Source organism: Echiichthys vipera (assembly GCF_963691815.1).
Source record: "Echiichthys vipera genome assembly, chromosome: 3".
NCBI classification, from domain to species: domain Eukaryota; kingdom Metazoa; phylum Chordata; class Actinopteri; order Perciformes; family Trachinidae; genus Echiichthys; species Echiichthys vipera.
Window position 1 is genome coordinate 15,208,940 of NC_139828.1, and position 19,369 is coordinate 15,228,308.

Consider the following 19,369-nt stretch of genomic DNA (forward strand, 5'->3'; position numbering starts at 1 on the left):
GCCTGTTTTACTTGAGCTTATTTTGATGATTATCATAGTGACTATATGTATATGTATGTATATAGTCAATATATATAATTATCATAATAGCAAAAATAATAATAAACAACAACAACTGTTCACTAGTGTGTTTTAAACAGGTGTGAAAGAAGTACTCACATATCACAGTCTAAAAAGACTCTGTTACATGTAAAAACCCATGGATTCAAAATCTTACTTACATAAAAGTTAAGTATTACCATCAAAATATACTTAAAGTACCAATAGTGAAAGTAGGCTACTTATAATGCAGAAAGGGCCATTGGATAATACTATAATAGGCCTATTCATCAGTTTAATGCTGCAACTGCAAGGTGGAACTCATTTAATCACTTTATATAATGCCGGATAGTTTAACCTTGAACTACACATCATCATTTATTAGTTGATTATATATTGTATTAAAATGCTTAACCTGAATCTGTAAAGTAACAAAAGTTGTCAAATAAATGTCGTGGAGTAAAAAGTACATATTTCCATCTGAGATGGGAAGTATAAAGCATTCAATGAGATCCTCAAGTGATCAAATTGTACTCATAAGTGCAGTGCTTTAATAAATATACCTCTTTACTTTCAACCACTGGCTTTAAAAAAATAATTTTAGATTAAACTACTGTTTTTTTTTTTTTAATGAATTGCCATTAAAACAGTTGGAAGTACATTACAGACGAGAGCCAATCATATTGAACCGTGCTCGGTTGCTAGACAACGAGTCGGCCAATTAGCGTGCTGTTTGGTTTGCGTGCACTGGTGTGTACTGTCAGTCGGACCGACATGTCTCAAGGCGCTGCTCTGTCGTGAGGCGAGGAGCGGTTGTGAAATACATTTGAAACCTTAAGTAAGTACTCGTAATATCTTATTATGTTCAATTCTTTATAAAGAAGCTGAGAATGACAAACGTCCGATTTCGTTACTAGGCAACTTGTTTGGCCAAAATAGCCGCCGCTCGGCTTCAATGTGTTCAGTTCAGTTAGCCCAACGTTTGTTTACTGACTGCTGTGTTAGCATTTGTTTCGATAAATTAACTGTTAGATGATTTGTAGTGTTAATATTATGAGAACTAAGTCAGTGTTTTTTAAGCTTTTCTTTTCTTTCTTTTTTGTCACAAACTTTTCTTGCTCTAGAGTCGGTCTAGACCACACTCTATGACCTATTTATGATTTACAGAGACCCAACCATTCCTCCATGAGCGGCAGCAAGTTACACTATCTATAATAATAATAATAATAATAATAACAACAACAATATCAATATTCAGTATTTATACAGCAATCGTGTGCACACAGTGGCAACGAAATCCTCCCCTTCATCAGACCCAGCTCTGTCATCGGTCTTGACCCTTGGTCTTCAAATGGATTTCATAGAAAGTGTGACATTTTACAAAACTAGGATATTTAAATATATGCCTGTTTATTTGGTAGGCCTACACCTATTTTAAAAATGCAATCTAATGCAATGGTTATGGAAGAAATCCTACCCTGAAGGTTATAATGTTCAGTGTTGTTGATTCAACTTTATGGTCATTCTGGAGGCTAGAGTAAAAAAGGCATGGCAAACACAATACAACCATTCAACACAGGCACATTCTTCAGCACATCACATAACTAAATGTAAAAGTGAGAGCATTGTTGATCTGCATTTATTAAAATAGATAAATAAATATAAATGAATAGTAAAAAACCCCTGGTGGCTGTGGGCCAAGTTAAGGAGCAGCTCATGTGACTTTTTTTTGTTCTTGTTTTAATTTTGTGTGTGAAATAGAAAGAGAAAAAAAATGAAAATTATAACCTTCATGAAGGTAGGATTTATTGCAGGCTGAGTGAGAAACCAAGTGCAGGCAGATTAGGCTGAGCTGTCTCCTTTGATCCCATCAAGTACCCCTCATAGTTCAGAATCTGTTCAGCAAAATGCTTATCAGGCACGCCTCTGAGGGACCACAGACTTTAAAATGTACCTAGTAAAACTAACCCTGACTTAGAGATTTCCCTTTGGAGATTTTGCATTGGAAAGAAGATGGACTACTGAGTTTAAGGTTAACACTTGTTGAGTAGTGAGTCTATAGCAGCGAATAGGCTTGTTAAGCTTGCTGTGGCTGTAGGCCTGCCATCTGTCTCACCAGGCTGATTAAGTATCACTGAAACCAAAGGGTAGGTCCCTAGAGTCACAACCTTCTTGTCTACAAAAACGTAAGAAAAATTAAATTCAAAAAATGTTCATTTTGAAATTAAAATCCAAATTTAAAATGCAATTTCTGCTCATGCTCTGATAGTTGCTGTCCCTGAATGAAATGCTGTAGATGAAACTGTAATATCTGTATACAGTGTGTATATTAATTATAAAACTAAGGTATTGTTCCTACAGGATAAGAAATGTTTCTGACTGTGTGGGTCTGCAGACAAATCCCCATACTGTCTGTCTGTCTGCCTGGGATTAGTCTGATCAGCTGATGATAAGAGCATTGAGATAAGATGCCTGCCCGGTCCCAGCCTGTAACCTGTTAACCTTTTTCCTGCACTGACACCAGTGTTATAACAAAGCACAACAACAGCAACAACAACAACATAACAATCATGATAAGCATTGTAAAGACTATTTAAACACACATTTTAATAGTTAAAATAATCTACTGTATTTTATGGCTGTGATTGAGGAATTAAATAACTCTCGTCAAACTGCTGTCCTCACACACTCTCATTTAGGTACTACATATTTCAGCCCGTCATCGCTGCATGTTTACTTTAATTGCCTCATTATCCAGACTGTGTTGAATCGCCACTGCTAATCTGACCCTCTATTTCAGGAGCACTGACTACGTAGGTGGATTTTGTGACGAGCTTTGTGTATCCTGCACATGTAGTAGACGATCCACACACGTAGCCTGAAGGCTACACTGCAACAATGCCAGAGTCCTCCCTGGGTGAGTTTAGATTTTGACATTTTTGTAGACCAGTGAATATGCACTGTGAATGAGACATGTTGAACAGTCGGCTATTGTACTTAGCATTTGTTCATTAACACCTTTATATGTGTAATGTGATTTTGACTATGTCAGCATCATCATCCGAAGTACAGTTCTGCAGTGTTCTGCATTCAGCAGTTTTGTGGTTCTAATTTTGAACCTCTATCTTGTGCTCTGTGTTCAAACATGTGAGTTAGGAACAGGTTAAACTGACACAAATGGTAGATGAATACTATTCTTAGTTTCTGTGCCAAAGGAAACCTCAGTTCCTGTAACAATTTAGTTCATATGAAGTGTTTTCTTTGTCAAGCATTAACACATTATTATAAGGCCATAAAATATGTATTTGACAGACATTCTTCCCCCCCAGAAGTCAAGGACATTGCTGTTGAATGTAGACCATCTCCCTTGGGCCACTTTAGCCATTCATCACTGCCACTGCACAGAAACTACATGCTTAGTACCTTCTGCACAGAGCACAATGTGCAAGAATGTGTATCACACATCAATCAGGTTGGTAACCTTACCGTACATGTGTCTTGATTTATTATTATTAGTTATTGATACATACATACATGCTTGTGGTTTAAGGCATGCACAGTATGACTGCAAAGTTCTAGGTTTGAGTCTGACTGGGCCTCCGCATCCTTTTCTTTCTTTCTTTTTCCTTTTACAGGAGATGTCATCCCTTGGCCTCCCACCAGTTTGGACGGAGTCAGGCGACAGCTCAGAGATGAATGTTGTGGCTGTGCTTAACTGCATATATGACCTGATTCAGCAGCACCACAGGGGCCTCCGGACCCTGGAAAACATGGAAGTGGAACAGCTTAAGTCCAGCAGCAATGTGGACTTCCTGAAGGTCACCAGCACCCAACTAAAAGTACAGTAACATTTAAACCCACAACCCAATACACCTGTATCAATATTGTATTCAAATAAAAAATAGAGCCTGGAAATCAGACAGGTCTGCCAAGCTTATGTTTCATTTACTCTGGCAGGTATATCTGGCCCCTCCCTCACAACTGTGTATCTCATATGGGGCCGGTTTAAGAGGACGACTCGCAGTGTCCCTGTCATAATGCTCATGAAACTCAGATCAAACTAGGTGGCGCTGATCAAATATGAAATAAGATTAAGTTACTGTATTGCCTATTTCTAGCCTATATGTTTTCAGAAAGAACATTTTTGTTAATTAAAAATAGTTTGTGACCCGGCTGCCATTGTTTACTTGCTTCAACACAGACCAAGCACTGCTGTTTCATTGCTCTGATTGGTTGTAGGTCCATCTAATTGCATCCAGAGACATTTTGCTCTGCACCATTGATAACGTCCCTTGGAAATAGAAGATGAACTGAGAGGTTCCAGTGCGAATTACTCTGGTGACACCACCTAGTAAAACAAGATAATGTTTTAACTCAAACTAAGCACCTCAAGAGTTGCTTTTCAATATTGAAAAAAAAAGAATCTCATTAAATGTCCATGTCTATGTTGTTCTGTTATTATAGGAGCAGCTTGAACTGTCCAAAAGAGAAAACACGGGACTCCTTGAGAGAGAACGACAGCTGCAGCTGAAAGTGAAGAGTTTGCAAAACTGCCTGAAAAATGAAAAGGAAGAGGTATTTTCTTCTTTTACAGCCACAGATAATACTGAGTGAATTCACAGGCAGGTTTTTGGTCACTGGTGAATGAGTGTGAGTGTTTTATTTCCTCCTGCCAGGTGCAAAAACTCCAGAACATAATCGCAAGCCGGGCCAGCCAGTACAATCATGAGATGAAAAGAAAAGAAAGGGAATTTAACAAACTGAAGGAGCGCTTGAATCAACTTCTGGTTGACAAAAAGGAGAAGAAACAAGGTTAAATGAGTAAACCTGTTCAACCCCCTAATCTTTGCAGCTATATTTAGAAATGCAACATCTTAACAGATTAACATGCCCATTTGTCTTTCTTGCTTCCAGCTATTGATGTATTAAACAACATCGGAAGAGCTGATGGAAAGCGAAGCCTTTGGAAAACTGAAAAGACAGAAGCAAAGTAAGTTCACTACTGATGTTTTTTTTTGTGTTGTCATTTTCGATTATCTTTAAACTGTGTCTCTGAAGAGCTGGTTGTATAAAAAGTGTGAGAACATAGGACAAATAAATAAATAGCATGATCTGAGAAAGTACTCATCTTTCTTTTGCACATGAGCTCCTTTGTCAGTTTTGAAGGTGAGACAGATTTATCTTAGGAACATAGGCTTCAAACATGGTGCAACGGCTGAATGCTGGATATTAATAAATCATTTTCTCTGTAGATGTCTTATGTATAGTTATTATAACAGACAAATAAACGTAGATGATTGCCTTTTTCATCCCAAGGCATGAGGGAGAGATGTATAAGACGCTGCTGAGCGACTATGACATCCGACAAAGGGAGTTGCTGCTGGAAAATGGGGAGTTGAAGAAAGTGTTGCAGCAGATTAAAAAAGACATGGTGTCTGTTCTAAGTTCAAGGAAACCCTTGCTGAAAGATGGCCTACATCAAGATGACGGTGTAAAGGTAGGGCAAGTTGTTTTTCTCTTTTCTCTTTATTAAGCAAAAACAGAAGAGATGTAGAGCAGAAGTAACTGCCCTAACTTCATTGCCCATATATTTCTTAATTTTAATGTATGTGATCTTTAATATACTGCAGATAGACATTATACAGCAGATCTCTACGAGGAGTGATTCAATTACTTTTGCCTGTTATGCTTCCAGTATTTAAATAACCAAATAAGTGGAATGATCCCTAAAAACATTGATTGCAAAGTGGCTAATTAAGCAGACAAACACATTAACCACAGAGAAAATGTGTCCTCGACATGTTTGCCAGAAGTGCTACCAATTGTCAGAAAAATATTTTAATTTTCAGTGTCAGCATGACTCAGAGGAAGAAGAGGAAGTATTTGATTCCAGTAAAGAAAGTGTAGAGCTGTATTGTGTTCACGCCCGGGAGAAGCTGATCAACAGTATTCGCCTCCAGTGGAGAAGACTCAAGACCCATGTTGAAAGATTGGACAGCCAAGGTAGTGTTCATGCAGCATACTTTCACTCTTTTGACTCTGATAAATCAAGGAATGTAACTTTGTGTTACGCAAGGATTGTTGATAATTTGGATTCCTTTCTAACCCCCCAAATTTACCTTGAACCTTGTTCAACCGAAGAGAAACTGCCACAGCAGCGCAAGCATGCTTACAATATATACTGGATCACAAATTGGGATATTGTATGGAAGCAACCAAAATACATGGACTGATTTTCCAAAAACATTCCAGACTGGATCCTTATTTCCAGTTAAATTCAATATGTAGAAGATGGATGTAAACATAATTATACAATTTCATTTTCTGGGTTGTTTATTCAGCATCTTTGGCTCAGATGGGCAAGGACAAAAATGCTGATGCTGTTTACAGAGAGACTCGTGAGGAGGAGATGGACAGACTGAAGCAGGAGATCCAGCAGTGCAAAGACTTTATTCAAACACAACAGCACCTCCTGCAGGTAAGAATGAGTTTACTTTAAATTGTTGTCACTCCGCTCTCTGGGGAGTGCCATATTACAGAAGCCCTAAACAGCATACATTTTATTTCCTCCATTTTCTCATGATAACGGGATTATTATGATCTCTTTTCTCGTTATAACAAAATAATTTAGTTTTTTCGCTTTTGTAATATAATATTGTTGACAATAAAGTTTGATAAAAATCCAAAAAAGAACTGTAGTTAATGAGGACATCAGGCCCACTCACGCCTCTGATAAAGCTGAAGCCTTGCTAACGTCTTCTTAGATGATGCACACTGTTACTGTTCACACATGTGAACATTATTTGTAATAAAAAGGCATTAAGTTATTTCAGCCTGTCAGGCCTCGATTGAAGAGATATGTGATGGTGATCGATATTCTCCTTCTCCTCTGACATTGATACACTGATTCTCCAGATCTCAAATGAATTATCTCATTATCACGAGAAAATAGAGGAAATAAAATGTATGTTATGTATGACCGTTTAGGGCTTCCGTACCATATAGTGTAACGCTATGAACAATTTAGAGAAGGAAGTGAAGTGACACTTAGAAAGTTTTACATTTTAAAGCTAGTTTTAAATATTAGCTGGTCTCTTTACAGTGTTTACTCTCTCTAAGGGTGTTAAATGAGCACTTAAATTGAGGAAAAAACATTTTATTTTGGTATATTCTGGCAATTCATTCCTTTTCGTTTTCTTGTAGCAGCAGCTGAGCCCGCCATGTGATGAGGAGACATCATCCCTGCTGGGTGACTGCTTCATGCTGCAGGAGAAAGAGCGCTTCAGAGAGGAGTCGAAGACCCTTGATGAACAGAGAAAGATCTTTGAGAGGGAGAGGAGGAACTTCACTGAAGCAGCTATAAGACTTAGCCATGAGGTGATTTATGAAACAGATTTTTTCCCAAAAGATCGGTATGAAATAGAATTTAGGGAATACGGCAAAATTTGCTCTTTGCGTAAAATAAGATTACTGTTTTTTTAAATCTGTGTGCTCAGTTTAGGTTTAAAAAGTGTGACTGTTTTTGAGGGGACTTGTTTCTGGTTTAATTTACAGAGAAAGGCCTTTGAGGATGATCGAGCAACGTGGCTCAAACACCAGTTTTTAAACTTGAGTCCTTTTACTGAGTCGAAGAAACCCCAGATGTCAAAGTCTAAAAGTGCCTTTTTAATATGTGAGTGTCTACTGTGTTACATTGTACATGCCCAGCTCACCATTGTCTTAATATTAGAATCTTCCAAAGTTGATTGTTGATTAATATGAATGATACTTTTTACGGATACTATGTTAACAATAAACTGAGATGTGCTAGTCTCCATCATTTATACCACAACTGTATGATGCAGTATGGGTTATATTGTTACTATTATTATGTTTTTATTTATAATTAATCAAGAACTCACTTTCCCGTCATGGATCAATAAAATTTAATCTTATCATTACAGCTCATACGGAGACGAGTGTGGCATCGGCTCCAGAAAATCTCATCAAATGTCCGCCTAGCACAACCTCCCCCACACCATCACGATCAACAGCCGACCTGTATCGCACACTTTGCCTTATCCCAGAAAACAGGTAGAGTCTCTAATAATACAAATCATACCAAAAAGTACTTCTAAATTAAGGCTGCTATTGTGTATTCATGACTCTTGTTGTCAAATTTCCAGATCAACCAAACCAAAGAGAAAGACTGAACATGTTGACCAATCGAGCGTCTTTTTGAATGGAAATGTTCCAGTTCAGCACAAACAGTGGAACGGCAGTGAAGACCACAGCAGCCGCACGCCCACAAAGGAAAAGACCAGCTCTATATGAAGCCATGTACTTTCATAATCTGAATTACAATTCTAGTTCATGTCCATTGATTATGGATGATTTGTGGTATTACATAAATGCACCTGGATTGTGAATGCAAAGCACTGGAAGATAGACTGTAAAATGATTAAATAGCTGTAAACAGTCAAAGCCAAACAAGTGTTCTGGTTAGCTGCTGGTGTTTTGTGTTTTTATGTGCAAAGTACAGAGAAAATCACAAAAAATGTATTATTAATTTGTTTTTAGATCATGTGATAAATATATGTTATTATTTATTTATGTGGTGCTGTTAAACTTGTTTTGACCGTCATGTTTTACGTCTACAATCTCAGTCTAGAGGCTAGTATTTTTTAAGCAATGCAGGTGCGCAACAAAAGATCACGTGTCATGAAATGTTGCTTGTTAATGTTCGCTGTTTACCTAAACTTGCCTAGATGTGTTGTTTTCATCACAACTTTTAAACTTCTGTTATTATGTTAAACTTCACAGCTGGCACAATGTTTTAGAATATAGCTTTAATGCTGCCGTTTCACTGAATGCAATAAGAAACTGTATAAAATATCAAGTATTTTTCTGTAGTTTGATATAGACACGTGGTTGGCAATATTGTTATCTAGTAACAGATGTTGCAGTTAAATTAGTTGTGGGGTGATGTTTGATGTAAAAGAGAAAGGCTGTAAGATTTAACACAAATTACATAAAGTAGTACCCTGACACAGGTTAGACCCCTCTGATGTGAAATGTGAATTATTCTCACCATTTTGATTAAATGAATGTGTTTATTTGTGTGGCTTTATATTGACAGATGAGAATGATTCGTTCTTTTACTATGTTACATCCTTGAAGAATTCATTACAGATTCTTGAAACAGGAGTTTCTTGTCATTTGACCTTCATTGGAAAAACAAGTTACTGATCAACCAAACTGCTTCACCTGTTGCTTCCCATTCATTGGTGGACTACAATTGACGAAAGTCGAGACCATTGAGGTAAACACTGTGAAGCAGCAATTCAGCAGGACTATCTAAAGAGGTAAGTGCTGTAATAAATTGCTTTTTTTTCATTAGCTTTTGTGGCCAGACAGTCTTGCCCATGCATGTTTTGGATCTAAACTGTACTGCTGTGTTGGCAAACATTGTCATTGTCGTACTAAGTAATTTCATTTATCTGATAGGGACGAATGCTGTATACATGGAAAATTGCATAACAGTTCTCTAATGCAATGTATCCTAGCATTTATTATAGCAGGTTTGCTAGTTTCAAGTGGCCATCCCTAGAAGGGCCTTTTAAATTCCCATATTGTTCGTTGTGTAATGGAGCAGTAATGTACGTTATCGAGGAAATATATTCAATCCAGCAGAAATCAAACAGACTGATCAGAGTTTAGTGTATAAGTAGGCTAAAACATTTTGAAATGACTTAACGACAGAAAACTTATTTTGAGATGCAATTTATGTATCCACATTAAACACAATCACATGCTGGAACAAAGTGTTAAGCACACTGAGCAGTGCAGCTGCACGCTAGGTGGGCTTCTGTTTTTTCTCTCAGGTCCACGCTGTTATCATAGATGCTGCTCAAACTCTCTGGGTTATTCAGGGCAGAATCTGCACAAAAGGATGAAGCAGAGCCATTTGGAACTGTGTCATTTCTCTCCACATTTTCATATTTTGTCACTTGATCCAACAGTGATTTATTTGCAGACTCACCAGCAGGCAGGCAGTGGAAGCCAACCGTGACAGAGGTGGTTTTCACAGGGAAGCAGCCGGGCAGGCAGCGAAGCACAGGCTCAACAGAGTAGCATTTTGAATCCTGGCCATGGAAGTTTACCTGCCTCTCCAGCTGCACAGATTTGAGCTTCATACGGCACTCTTTAAGAGAAAGGTGTCAATAAGTGAGTTTCTGATGATTTCAGTGCATCATTACATGTTTAAAATACCTGCATTAACCATTTACAGTGATATAACATGTATGTCGATAAGGATGTTTCTGCAACCATAATACCACAATGAGCTTTGTGTCTCACCAGTGCTGTCCCTGCAGGTCTCAGCTGGCAGAACCCAGGAATGGGCGTAGCTGACTGCATTCTTGGTCACACGTCCGTTGGGTGTGCTGTACTCCTGTTTAACTTCCCCATCGGCCTTTCCACAGAGTCCGCAGGTCTGTCCCTTCATCCAGTCCACAACTTTAACCTGCATTGCAAGGTCATATGAGAGGTTACAGGCTGTCAAAATATACAGTGTCAGTCAAATTTATCAAAAAAGCTCTCAAAAGATTTGAATCTTTCTTTCCTCAGTTGTAAAAGTTTTACACCTAAAATAGCCCATGATTCATGCGAAAAAAGCTTTATATTTACACGAAACGATATCTATACTTAAATTGTCCATAGTCCATAGTCTATAGTGGTGCATTTACCATCCATGAGTTCTTGTCAAAATAGACTTCATGAAGACCATGGCTGGGAGCGTACACAGAGATGCCTTCACCGTTTGCACTTATCTGGATTTTAGCTGTAAGCAAAAAACAGTTTCATTGTCATTTACTTTAATCATTTTCTATGTTTTGTGTTTGTTTGCGGCTGTCTGTGGTAAAATCGAGAGGGACTATTTGCTCTATTGTTTTTTATGGTTTGACAAAGCTATTTTCTTTCTATTTTATACAATGTAATGTGTAAATACATTACATACAAATAATTAAAAACTAAGTACTGACACCATGATGTGTAGTTTGCAATAATAAATTACATGTTGGTACAACAGTGCAAGACTATGAAGATGGGATGAATGTGTATAGAAACCTGTTGGATGCTGGTACGGCAGGTTGTTAATGGGTATTTCCATTCCATTGACCTTCGCAATCACATCAGTGTTCTTCGGGTACAGGTCAATATCACTACAAGTACAGAAATGGAAAAGTTATTGTTGCTTATGTCTCTTTGTTTTGCCAGCTTGTGGATGAAAACGCAGTTTCTTTCTTGTTTTTAATAGACACTCACATGTCAGCAATCTTTACATTGATGTGGTTCTGTTCGATGTGATCCTTCTTCAGCAGAACAATGAATTTCATCTCATTGGTGCAATCCTGTGCCAGAACTTGGTAGCAAGACAACGGCATCTCGTTCTTGTATCTCCTGTTGTTGAAGGTGGTCAGTGTGTCTTTGTTGAAGCTACATTGAACTGTGAAGAATTGAAAAAAATATGTTTCAATCGTTGGAAGAGAGCCAAAGATACCAGTCAGTGCATCTTATCTTCAACATTACCTGCGGCAGCCTTGGCAAACAAGTAGTGGGCTTTATCAGCAACGCCATCGAAGGGGGTGAGACCTTTGATTTCATCAAGTGGCAGAGCGATGGGAAGATGCAAAGCTAGCTTATAAACAGTACGCTGTAGACAGAATAATTCATATTTTTAGAAAAAATAAAATAAAAACATACAACTTTTGGGAGAACTACTAAGTTATTCATACTATTGGTGTTTTCCAAATGAGATCAATGGTCTTGTCAGATGTGGCAACCACTGTTAATGAGAGCTGATTGACGCTGTTTTCATCCCTTCCTTTAATCAAGCCTGCCAGCATGGAAGCAGGAATGTGTTCATACAACCTGTAAAAAGAATCCAAATATCAGGCATTTTACATAATCGTTATCGCATGTAAGTAGGCTAAAGTAATGTGAATGAAGTTTCATACTTCTTTGCATAGTTTTTAAGGGCAGAAGGCAGTTGGTTCCAGGCTACTCTGAGGCGAGCTGCAGGGCTTGGGCCCAGAAGACCAGTCTCGGCTGTAATCATAGTGTCATACTGCTTGCATTCTGCTCCCCAGCCGATTTTAGCCTATTGAGAGACAACAGATGTGACGATAAGTCAACAGCTTTTAACAGTTGCCTTTTTTTAAGATGTCCTAAGATCTATGATACAAGCAAGACAGAGTCTTACTGTAACTTTGTGCTTGCTAAGCAGAGCTCCATCAGCACAGATCTTAAAGTTGTTATCAGCAGCCAAGGCAGCCACAATGATCTGAAGTCTGGTGGTAATCTTGTCCAAGTATACTGCCAGTTGGTATCCCATTATCTTCTTGTCAACTCTGATGGCACGGGCGATGATGGCAAAGGTAGGAGCAATTTCTGCACCAAGGAATTTTTTCTGTGGGAACAATAACGGTTAAATCCGGTGAGTACGCCAATAAACCCATCAGTGAAACGATTTGAAAAAGATTTTTAATTATTTAAAATGACCAAGATTCACCTGTTTGTAGATGGCCTCAAAGCTTGATGCACTACTTCTGCTCTTGGAAAGTGCGGCTGCCTGAGAGTTGAGAGCCTACAACAGTAATGTATGGAAGTAAAGGGCCACAATTAAAAAAAATCTGCATAATACGTTAATGTGCAAACTGCAAGTACTATCTAAACCTACCTGCTTCTTGTGGTTCTTCTGGAACTTGTGGCGTTGAATCAATTGCTGTTCAGAAGAAATATTTTTGTCAGATTCCATAAAACGATTATATATATCACGGAAAGGTAAAAAGAAAATCAGGGCCGAGAGAACAAGAATTAAACACAAACAACAGAAAAAAGTTGACTTCTTCAATTGAGCTGGGGTTTAAGTCAGCGCTGAATGGACATGCACCAAGACGTTCTCTCAGAGCAAAACCACACTTCCACATATGTTAAGGACCCACATCTGGAAATTGTCTACCTTCTGTGGAGCCCCCTTCAAGTCATATACAGACACATTCATATTCTTATATGCAAGCAATCTTGAGGTGTTTACCTTTGAGAGATTAGCACTAGAGCGAGAGGAACTTGAGCTAGCACCGAAGAGTGATGCAAGGCTAGATGCTGAGCTGGTCCTGCTCACAGATCTGGAGGAGCTGCTGCTGCTGCTGCCAAGTGGAGCAGCTGCATCAATGGCCACGCTGCTGACACGAGATGAGGAGCTGGAAGAGGAGCTGAGGTGAAGGCTTGAGCGAGAGCTGCTGGAGCTTGAGGAGGAAGATGAGGTGACATTCTTCTGACCAGGAACCAGGATTTTCTTGAGTTTCATTAAGGTCGGTCCTCCTTCAATGATTTCTTTACTCAGGTTGATCTGTTTAATGAGCTTCTCTGCAGCCTTTGGTCCAACTTGAATCTCTAGCTCCAGTCTCTCAATGGCCTCACCTTCAACTGAAAGTATCATTTGAGAATGCTATTTTGTGCACACTTTTTCTACAAAATCCACAAGTATAGTGTTCTCAATACTTACTTGGTTTGATGGACAGAGTAACAGAGTGCTTTCCAGCCAGTTTGTACAGGGCAATGTCCTGGATGGAAGCAGCGTTTTCAGTGGCAATCCTGAAACAGCCCTTCAGTCCAATGGCACTGGCTTTAGTACAGTACTTCTTCTCGAATTTAAGTGCTTTGAGGTCTGAAGTGGAAATGGGAGCAGCCACATCCTGATCTATGATCTCTGAGGATTTTGACTATGAAAAGAAAGGCATTCATTTGATTGTAAATGGAAATACTATTGTTTCTATCTTAAAAGACAATGTTTGAAACTCACCCAGCTAGCAGAAGCGGATGCCAGAATCTTAGAATTGAGAATCTCCCTTGAGATGGGCTGGAAGATTTTAGCAGTAATGATGGGAGTAATTCTTGCATTAGCAAGATCCTCAATATTTCTTGCCACAGCAACAGTCTCAACACTGTTAAAAGAACAAGGACTTAATAACGTAGGCCACTATGATAAATACATCTTAGAAATGACAAATGATATTAAGGGTATACATTTAGTTCAAAATGTCATGCTTACTTCACAGCTGCAATGGTTTCAGGCGCAGAAACAGGCAGAACTTCAATCTTAAAGTTGCCCTCATTGATGTCGAGTATTACAGAAATTTTGGCAGGTACAAAGGAGTTCAGTTTAGCTCTGGATTGCAAGGCAGCCTGGAGTATGGCAGTGTTTATCCCCATCACAGCAAATGTGTTCACAGCGATGCTAAAAGTACAGGATGTTTGGATGTCACACTTTATGACATGATATATTTTGCACTATTTTTTTATTATAGTATCAGATGTTGTACTTACCTTGGTCTGATCTCAGTCTCAAGCTGCATGTTTGTCTTCAGAAGGTGAGCAATCTGGAAATTTTCTGGGAGAGCTGGTGTTGTGGCGGCCTTGACTAAGAAAACAGATAAACCCATGTGTCAACACTAAACACAATACCTTTGACACTCTTGGTCACTTGTGCTTCAATATTGTTTATTAAACCTAAGCACACTTTCCCTTTTTTTCTTTGAAAAAGTAATGTGACCATGATAAGCAAGTCAATACTTGTTATGGTTGCAAAGTGCTGATTTAAAGTACTGAAAGAACGAGTCAGCACCATTTTTGATCAGCATAAAATAAACTAGGTTAGCTGGTTAGGTGGGACCTGTAACAAGCCAAACTGTGGATGCTTTTTAGCTTCTGCTCACCTTGAACAGTTGCAGCAGCCACGGCAGCGGTGTACAGACTGAGCTCCAATGGAAGACCGGCAGCAGTTGGAAGAATACGCCTCACTTCGTTGACCAGCAGAGGCTTAGCGATGTGGAAGGAAGCACCAGACAAGATAGTCTTGATGGCGTTTCTACCGAATGCCTGAGCAGAGGGTCCAGTGGCCAACTGTAGGGAATAAATTATCATTACTATTGTGTCATACGGAAACAACAAACAATATGCTGTAAAGTTGATCTTGAGGTTGACAGGTAGCCATATGAGTCATACCGCAATGGCCTGGTCAATCAAGACTTTGTCAATGTTGGCAAAGGCAATTTCCTGTCCGAAGAATTTGACATAGACGGAAGCCAGAGGGGCACTGTTGGGCAGAGCCTTCCACTGAGAGAGCTGTGGAAAAAGGAAACACATTTCTACTTACTAGCCTGCTGTATTTCATCATGTGCCGCTGTATGATATTCTATCCTTGTATTTGCAATTTCCTGGTGTTTCATTGCTTACAGCCTTGATGACACGCTTCATCTTGGTGATCCTGTCAACATTGTCAATGAGTGCAGGGTTTTTCAGAAGAACCTCCTGGACTCCCTCAGTTCTAACTCCAACCTAGGAAAAATTCAACGTTTTAAACAGATCATATTAAATTAGAGACTGAATTAAAACTGATTTTATACTTGAGAGGTAAGGTGTTATCCTATCCTTTTACCTCCAGAACATCGGCAGCAGCTCCAGCAAGGTAGGCACTGGTCTTAGCCACAATAGATCTGGGAAGAATGGTGGCTGCATCATTGATGTAGAACGCACTGGCAGCAGCACCAAGCATCAAGGGGTCTGAAAAACAAGGTCAGCTGATATTCCCGAAAAAAAGGAACTTGAAGTAAAACAAACCAGATTTCACTTACTGTTGTAGATGTCCATGTGGATGGCTTTGCTGAAACGTAGGCTCATTCTATCCAGCCTTGGGCTCAAGATTTTGACAGCAATATTGCAGGCTGCAGCACTGCAATGGAAATGGAAAATAAGTGAATAAGCAGACGTTATTTCATGGAAATGGACTTGATGATGTTTGGCGATCAGAGGATGCTCTTACACAGAGGCATGGAAAGCGGCGGTGCTCCTGGTCAGGGACTTCATATGAGAATATGTGAAGCTTGCTACCTGCAGATTCTGCTCTGTCTTCACAATGTTGGCAAGAGTTGTCACCAAACCAATTGGAGGCCTTGTCTCAAACAACACAATGCATGCAAGCATACGAAGCTCTGGGTGGAGAGCCTTGTCCATGTAGAGCTGAAGAGCCAAATCCTGGATCTAATTTTACAAACAAAAGCAAACTCTGTATAAAGATATATGTAAAAACTGAAATAGTTTGAAAGTCTCTTTTTGGTGTTGACAATTCACCATTCTGGGCTCCTTCTTTGCAATGTTCCTCAGGGCCATGATGGCATCAGCATGGACTCTCATGGGCAGAGATGCAGCTGCAGTGCCATGTATGGGCAGGATCTTTGTGATTGGCTTAAGGCTAGTAGGATGGGCAGCGTTACCCAAAACCTTCAGGAGCAGGATGATGTCCTGGATATCATCTTTAGCAACAGCCTGTGCAAGGAGGTCCTGGATGGGCTGGGTAAAATAGGAATAGGAATTGTGATCTCCTTCTTTCTTTCAGTAATGTGCAGAAGATTTTGAATATCAAGAGATCAAGGTTATATAACCTTTATAAGTTCAGCAGGGCAGACAGCCATCTCAACACAGTGTTTTGAAATCATGGTACCGTAGCCAAGGAGGACAATCTCGCGCAGAACTGGGTTTTCCACGATCTTGTTGTTGACTGCCAGGCTCTGTAAGAGAGTAGTAATCAGGACTTTTTCATACCTCCAATCCTATTACAAAAAGGTAACTTGCTTTGTAGTTTACCTACCTCAATCAGCTTGATGGCCTCAGTGTCTGCCATCACCATGTGAACAGATGCAATCAAAGCCTGAGCAGTTTCAGCAACAGTTAGCTCATCAGCCAGGTATTTCTCCTTGATGAATTTCAGGGCGGCAGGAGTTCCAATGGCGGGAATGGCATCCAAGATCCACTGTCTGGACAATGAAATTGGATTAAGTAAACCTTTAAACAGATATTTCCTTAAACCCTATTCAAATGGTCAAACACTTAAATGCACCTGTAGGCCGGTTTGGTTTTGTATTGGCTCCAAAGCATTTCCAGGTCTTCAAAGCGGGCTACACGGAGGAGCTGAATGAGTTCCAAAAACTTCAGAGGGGCATCCTCATGGACTTTCACCATATTGTGGGCAACCAGGTGATTCAGAACCTCGACAACCTAAGGACACACAATTGAAGGGGAAGTATTTTAAAACGGTAGAGATTTATATATTTCCTGACCTTACTGATAACTTAAAGCAGTCTGAGACGATACCTGGGCCTGTACATTGGAGATCTTAATGAGCTGAATGGGTGTCTGAAGAAGCTCAGTGGAAAACTCGTACTTAAGAGATCCACGGTGAAGATACTGAGCCTCGATGGGTAGAGTGGGGGTCCTCTGAATCTCAAGGAAGATCAAGGATTGCCTTTAAAGTAATATGAAAATGGTTAATCTGCAGCTCCATTATATCCAAACACTGTCTTTATTACAGTGAGTATCTACTGACATACTTGGTCTGCATCTGAGCAGCTCCATTCATCTCAGTGAAAGGTGAGAACTGGATCAGCTCATTGACATTTGCCTCAAGGATCATTATTCCGCTAGCAACTTGCTTCAAGACATAGTTGTATGCTGTAGCTCCTCTCAGGTTCTTTGAATCCTGTGAGACAACCCACATAGTGGCTTTCATGCACAATGTTCGACTTTCACAGATGTATTTATGACAAAAAAATGTCTGTTTGAATCTACCTGCTGGCACTTTGCACATTTCTGAGTGTATGCCAACCCCATGTCCTTCACAATTTTCTCCTGACAATGGTTCAGATCCCTGGTCTTTGTCAAAATGATGCGTTCAGCCTTTTCGTCTTCACTGATGGCATACAGGGTCTTGCACACACCCTGAGCGCCAGCCTAATGAGGAGAACATATGTTTACTTGAGATATTCAACTTCTTGTAATGGATTTATAATCCGTACTGAAGGATATTTGACAAACCTCCTGCATCTCATAAACATTCTGCGTCTTCTTGATGTTGAGCTGAAGGACATTCAGGATACCTCTATAGACGTTCAGCACCAATGTTGAGACTCCCTCAGGGGCGAACATTTTTCCAACAATACCATTGGCATACTCAAACTTGATGGGAGTCAAGAGCTGAGATTCAAGGGCTGAAGTCAGCTTGGTTGCTGGGATTAAAGGATCCTTAGGCCAGACGCCACTGTACTCAAAGAGCTCAGGTTCCACAAGCTAAATGGCAAAAATAAGATTATTGCAGGACATTTTAACAGTGAGAACAATGTTGTTTACACTCAATTCTGATCTTTACCTTCAGCGTGTATACGTTTTGGGCTTCAGCACTGATGAGAACTTTGCTGCTGACTTTGAGTCCGGCTCTTGCCAGACCTTCCTCCGGCAGACCGCCCAAGAGAAGTGCCTCATACTTGTACACATAAGTCTTGCCAGCAGCAAATTCAGGTGCTGTAAAAACAATTTCACTGAGAGAGATGTGGTTTTTTTTACACCCGACCCACCAAATTTTGTTGAGCTATATATGACATCATATAAATAATACATTATTAAAATATTGAATTTTATCAGAATAATTAAGTTTCATAACTGTGGAAATGATTGCAATGTATTGTGTATCCAATTGATTAGGGGTTTTAATATACTGATTCGAAAAATGGAAGCTTTCTTTTAAGCTTATAAAAAGTACTGAACTTACCAAAGTTATGAGGTAGACCAGCTGAAATTATATAAAAAAGAAACGAATATTCCAGTAAGTAAATGGTGAAATAATTTTTTATTTATAGATTATTTTTTGACAGTTTTTCAAGCCTTTATTATACAGCACAGACAGGATATGGGGTGAGAGAGAGGGGGGGAGACATGCAGCAAAGGGCCACAGGTCGGAGTCAAACCCGCAGCTGCTGCCTCCAGGACCTTCAGCCTCTTTACATTCCTCATTTTCACTTCTACCTACTGATTATTCTGATTTCTAATAATATATAAATCTCTTACTCCTCATAGCAATGATAAATTGTCTCCTTTGTTTTTGTCACTTGATATTTTTTGAGTTCCTCCATCAGCTTTAACCTTTGTGGTTATTCTGTTACAATATTGCATTACACTTCATTACACCTTATATTATAACATCGCAATCTCAGAAAATAAACTGCTAAAAGTGGATTATTAACACAGAAGCATGGTGTCCAATAGCATCCAAATAATAAATGTAGTTATTTTCAGTGTCTGAAAAGTCAAACCGTCACAAAAACAGAGACCGTACTCACCCACGAAGGCCAGAGCCAAGGAAAGCACAACCGCTCTCATTTCTGATGGGGTGGTGAATGTCTGCAGTCATGTCGCCTTTTAAAGGGAACTTTCTGCTGACACGACAAACAAGGATGTC

General features: G+C 39.4%; 2 protein-coding genes across 2 annotated transcripts; one reads left to right on the plus strand and one right to left on the minus strand.

Moving 5' to 3' along the window:
• The first annotated feature begins 812 nt into the window (after positions 1-812).
• Positions 813-8,799, plus strand: LOC310965787 (afadin- and alpha-actinin-binding protein-like). The gene is made up of 14 exons (XM_083939540.1): positions 813-877; positions 2,840-2,956; positions 3,372-3,511; positions 3,675-3,878; positions 4,504-4,614; positions 4,716-4,851; positions 4,954-5,029; positions 5,356-5,536; positions 5,889-6,042; positions 6,381-6,517; positions 7,243-7,416; positions 7,594-7,711; positions 7,983-8,112; positions 8,205-8,799. The coding sequence occupies exons 2-14, from the start codon at positions 2,938-2,940 to the stop codon at positions 8,350-8,352; spliced, it is 1,728 nt and encodes a 575-aa protein (XP_083795666.1). The 5' UTR covers positions 813-877; positions 2,840-2,937; the 3' UTR covers positions 8,353-8,799.
• Positions 8,800-9,845: 1,046 nt separating this feature from the next.
• On the minus strand, positions 9,846-19,290 carry LOC310945034 (vitellogenin-1-like; the record flags this gene model as incomplete). The annotated part of the gene is made up of 33 exons (XM_083910975.1): positions 9,846-9,958; positions 10,061-10,222; positions 10,378-10,543; positions 10,767-10,861; positions 11,149-11,243; positions 11,347-11,527; positions 11,611-11,734; positions 11,817-11,952; positions 12,039-12,181; positions 12,284-12,490; positions 12,593-12,667; positions 12,761-12,805; positions 13,118-13,509; positions 13,589-13,805; positions 13,886-14,027; positions 14,135-14,320; positions 14,410-14,503; positions 14,799-14,985; positions 15,088-15,207; positions 15,319-15,420; positions 15,521-15,645; positions 15,717-15,814; positions 15,905-16,122; positions 16,213-16,431; positions 16,524-16,649; positions 16,730-16,895; positions 16,979-17,136; positions 17,233-17,383; positions 17,469-17,617; positions 17,707-17,868; positions 17,953-18,204; positions 18,284-18,435; positions 19,251-19,290. 33 exons carry the CDS (start codon positions 19,288-19,290, stop codon positions 9,846-9,848), a joined length of 4,998 nt encoding a protein of 1,665 aa, XP_083767101.1.
• Positions 19,291-19,369: the final 79 nt, after the last annotated feature.

What these genes read in the sequence shown, in the direction of transcription:
- LOC310965787 (XM_083939540.1), top strand. An exon ending in TGAAAAATGAAAAGGAAGAG is followed by an intron (nt 4,615 to 4,715) that starts GTATTTTCTTCT and finishes TCCTCCTGCCAG; the next exon opens with GTGCAAAAACTCCAGAACAT. An exon ending in CACAACAGCACCTCCTGCAG is followed by an intron (nt 6,518 to 7,242) that starts GTAAGAATGAGT and finishes GTTTTCTTGTAG; the next exon opens with CAGCAGCTGAGCCCGCCATG.